Below are 3,383 nucleotides of genomic sequence, written 5' to 3'. Positions count from 1 at the left end.
ATTTCAGAATTTCGTTGTGATATTTAAAGTTTCTTATATGGAAAAATAACGTGGTATTCCGCTTTTGCCCATTTATACAAAACGGTGAGATACGCTCACGAGAAATGTATATGTACATATATTGAATTTGGATAAATTTGATAAAACGGTTTTTGAGATACAAACATTTGATTTAAATTAGGCGTGGTCGCACCCACATTGCAAGCCTTATGCAGAAACGGGGCATGACATCCGTTTTCAATTTACTTAATAAATTTGAAGAACTTCGCTTCCAGAAGTGGCATTATATGAAAAGTAGGCGTGGTTATTGACCGATTTCGCCCATTTTCAATACCAACATCACTTCTCCTAATAATAACCTGTGCACCGAGTTTCATCGAGAAACTAAAATTTTACTTATGATAGAGCTTGCACAGACGGACGGACAAACGGACGAGCAGCGGTCATACAGACAGTCAAACATGACTAAATCAATTATTTTCGCTTTTCTGAACACATCTATATATTTATCTATAACTATCCCGTAATGCCGATACAATATTCTGAGGAGCTCCTATGAAGAAAAAAAAATTAATAAAATTGGTGCAGAAAAATACCCTGAAAAAGTTTAACTTTGACCCGCTATAACTTTTGAAGGTGAGCTAACTTTTTAAAACGCTTTGAGAGTTTTGTTGCCCTAGTCAAGTATTCTCGATCTGTGTTGGCCGCTTCCCCGTTAGATTCCATGACCCTAAAATTGTTGCACAGTGTAATCAGCGAGCGCTTGAATATCGACGGTCACGAATAAAAGCAGTTACGCCTACGCTGACACCATCAACAATGTTGATACTCAGTGTTCATATGCGATTAGTGTTGCATGACCTGCTGCTGACCGCCATTAATGCATCTATTATGTTGGTTTTGCGTTTGCGGCAGTAGAGATCCAGATCTAAGTAAACTGAAAGGCAATGGATTAAGGTCAACTGCGGCGATGTAATCAAAACGCCAATACAAAATGAAAAGTATGAACTCAAAACTCAAGAACAAAACAGAAGAGAATTCTAATTTATTTTTAAAAAGTTAGCTCTTTATTTGGGGTAGTCACTGCTAACAGCAAACACTATCATAATTAAAGGGCGCGTCAGAACATATGAGCTTATAAATGTCTCACAGTCGCGGATCAGTAGGAAGAATGAAGTGCCGATTGAATGACATTTCATACAGTTGGAATGTGTGTGTGCAGCGGCGCACAGAGTAGTAAAACACCCAGCCGACTACTTGCGGTCGCTTTGGGCGCCTTTATTGTGCTTTTGTTGATGTTTACGTTGGCGTTGATAGCAACTGGCGATTAAGGCAATTAAAGATGAATAATAAAGCGAACAGCTTCAGACAATCGGGTCTACATAATTGGAACGATCGAGATCTATACCTGGCCAAGGCCAGTCTCTTTAGCTTTAGTTGATAGGTTTGATATGATATGAATAACTCGTCGAGTTTTTTTTTTTTTGGCCAACTTACCCATTAGGCACGGAGATATTCGCTCCATCAAGTATTGCCTGTGCTAATTCGAAATTTAGCTCTTCTGCCGCATTTGTAGCTGCCCGCAGCGCATCCCAAATTTCTTTACGACCATCGAACGCCGGCGCGGTGTCCCAGAATTCGTCGCGTTTCGAACGCAGTTGGCCCTCGGTCAGTGGCACATCGGAACGCCAACGTATCGTCTCATTGCACAGGGGGCGATTTTTGCGCGATGGGCCCATTTGACCGCCGCCTAAAACAAATACGGCAAGAGAGTTAACGTGCATATGCCAATGAATGTGTGCATTGATGATAGCGCTGGTTAGACCATTTGGCCGAATTTATTACTCACCCGCGGCTGTTGTTGGCCTCGAAACGCTCGCAGAAGACACACTGACTGTCTCATTATCGTTGCTGTGTATGCCAATGCAACCACCCATATTTCGCGTATACTCGATGTGTTACGCGTCCACCAAGTCAGCGTTCCAGCGCCGGAAAACACGTTCGCACTTATGACCGTATGTGATCAAAAATATTGATGGATACGACGGAATTATATCGGTTCGAATTGGAAATGCAAATGTTATTACTGCGCCACGAACTGTTGCGATTTGCTGTTTCTACTTGTTATTTTAGTGAAATTTATTTTTGCTTTTTCACTTTTTCTCGCTTCATACAGCCGCGCCGATTTTTTACGACTATTTTACATATTTTTTCTTTCAAGCTTTCACGTTGTCTTGCCCTTTCGACTGTTGCACCCGCGCGACCAGAAACCTGACTCACTTTTGATATGTTTTTCTTCGCACCGTCGACGAAAACTTGGCAAATAATACATTTGCGTTGGGTAAAAATTTTGTTGGTTTTATATTTTCTCTATTTTACACTGATAATTCTTTTTTCACACTTTAATTTATTCACCAAACATTTCCGCAATATTCCCACGATCCCTGCTCAGAATTTTTATCGTCTTCAACTATTTCAATTCCATTCACTCATTTGACAGCTCCGTGCGGAGTGGCCACTTGCTGGTATTTTTCACACACAAATCACGTAAAAACATCGCAAAGGGGTGCATTTTCTGATTTGTTGAGGAGTTATACGGCGTTTCCATGCTTAGTGATTTGCTCTCTCATTTTACACGAATTACTTAGCGAATTACTTAGAGAGCGGATTACGAAGCGTGGAAGCATTGTATTAGAAAATTTACATAGCAATGATGGAAAATGTAGAGGGATATTCCCTTAAATTCGTTAAAGCCTCGAAAAGCTCGTAAAACTTACGAGACTCGTAATGCAACGTTTTTGCTGCATTTAAAATGCAACATTTAGCACTTTCGGACATATGTTTTCGAAGAGCGTTCATGCTATCGCATTTAGCAAATGTACATTTACGAGCTCGAAATCGTATGCTTTTGACAAACAGCCATGTTCCAGTCGCTTATTCAGATCCGTATCTATTACGATTAATTCCCATGTAGAAGATAATGAGCAAAAAACCCTACTGAAAAGGAAAAACAAATTTTAAACCAAGAATTAAATACTAAAACTTGAATTGTTTTCACCAAAACCGATCATTTGTTTGTGTATATATTAATTTGTCGGTACTGTAAATTAAAAGCTCCTCACTTAATTAGGAAACAAAACAAACAGAGTAGATTACAAATTGATCCAGATTTCTATCAGCATCACATCGATGTTGAATTTGCGTAACTTTTCTTTATCCAAATAATGTAAAATAATAAATAAAATCTCGATCGACTGAAACGCAGCTAGCCACTGTATACGCGAAAAAGCAATGTTGCCACTTTTTCTCATTAAAGCATGTTCGAATCGTGGAAATTCTGTAAGATCACAGGGTTGCTTTTAGCATTTAGATTCTTAATGCAA

At 39.3% G+C, this 3,383-nt stretch overlaps 1 protein-coding gene across 2 annotated transcripts; it reads right to left on the bottom strand.

The window, feature by feature from the left end:
- Positions 1 to 695: 695 nt before the first annotated feature.
- LOC118757293 (ubiquitin domain-containing protein 1-like) lies at positions 696 to 2,473 on the bottom strand. Of its 2 annotated transcripts, none has more exons than XM_036492018.1 (3): positions 1,850 to 2,473; positions 1,498 to 1,750; positions 696 to 937 (listed from the first exon to the last, which is right to left on the bottom strand). In XM_036492018.1, exons 1-3 carry the CDS (start codon positions 1,935 to 1,937, stop codon positions 847 to 849), a joined length of 432 nt encoding a protein of 143 aa, XP_036347911.1. In that variant the 5' UTR covers positions 1,938 to 2,473; the 3' UTR covers positions 696 to 846. The 2 variants fall into 2 exon arrangements, with proteins under 2 accessions (XP_036347911.1, XP_036347912.1); XM_036492019.1 differs by lacking the exon at positions 696 to 937 and adding an exon at positions 1,368 to 1,431.
- Between the last annotated feature and the right edge of the window lie 910 nt (positions 2,474 to 3,383).

The sequence above is a fragment of the Rhagoletis pomonella genome, unplaced genomic scaffold (assembly GCF_013731165.1).
Source record: "Rhagoletis pomonella isolate Grant_MI unplaced genomic scaffold, Rhpom_1.0 Rhpom_scaffold_16288, whole genome shotgun sequence".
Classification (NCBI taxonomy): Eukaryota; Metazoa; Arthropoda; class Insecta; order Diptera; family Tephritidae; genus Rhagoletis; species Rhagoletis pomonella.
This window is presented reverse-complemented; position numbering and strand designations above follow the sequence as displayed.

Coding starts and splice junctions, on each gene's coding strand:
- LOC118757293 (XM_036492018.1), bottom strand. CDS start 1,937: ATGGGTGGTTGCATTGGCATACACAGCAACGATAATGAGACAGTCAGT. Junction 1,751..1,849: donor GAGGCCAACAACAGCCGCGG/GTGAGTAATAAA, acceptor TATTTGTTTTAG/GCGGCGGTCAAATGGGCCCA. Junction 938..1,497: donor AATATCTCCGTGCCTAATGG/GTAAGTTGGCCA, acceptor ATTGCCTTTCAG/TTTACTTAGATCTGGATCTC.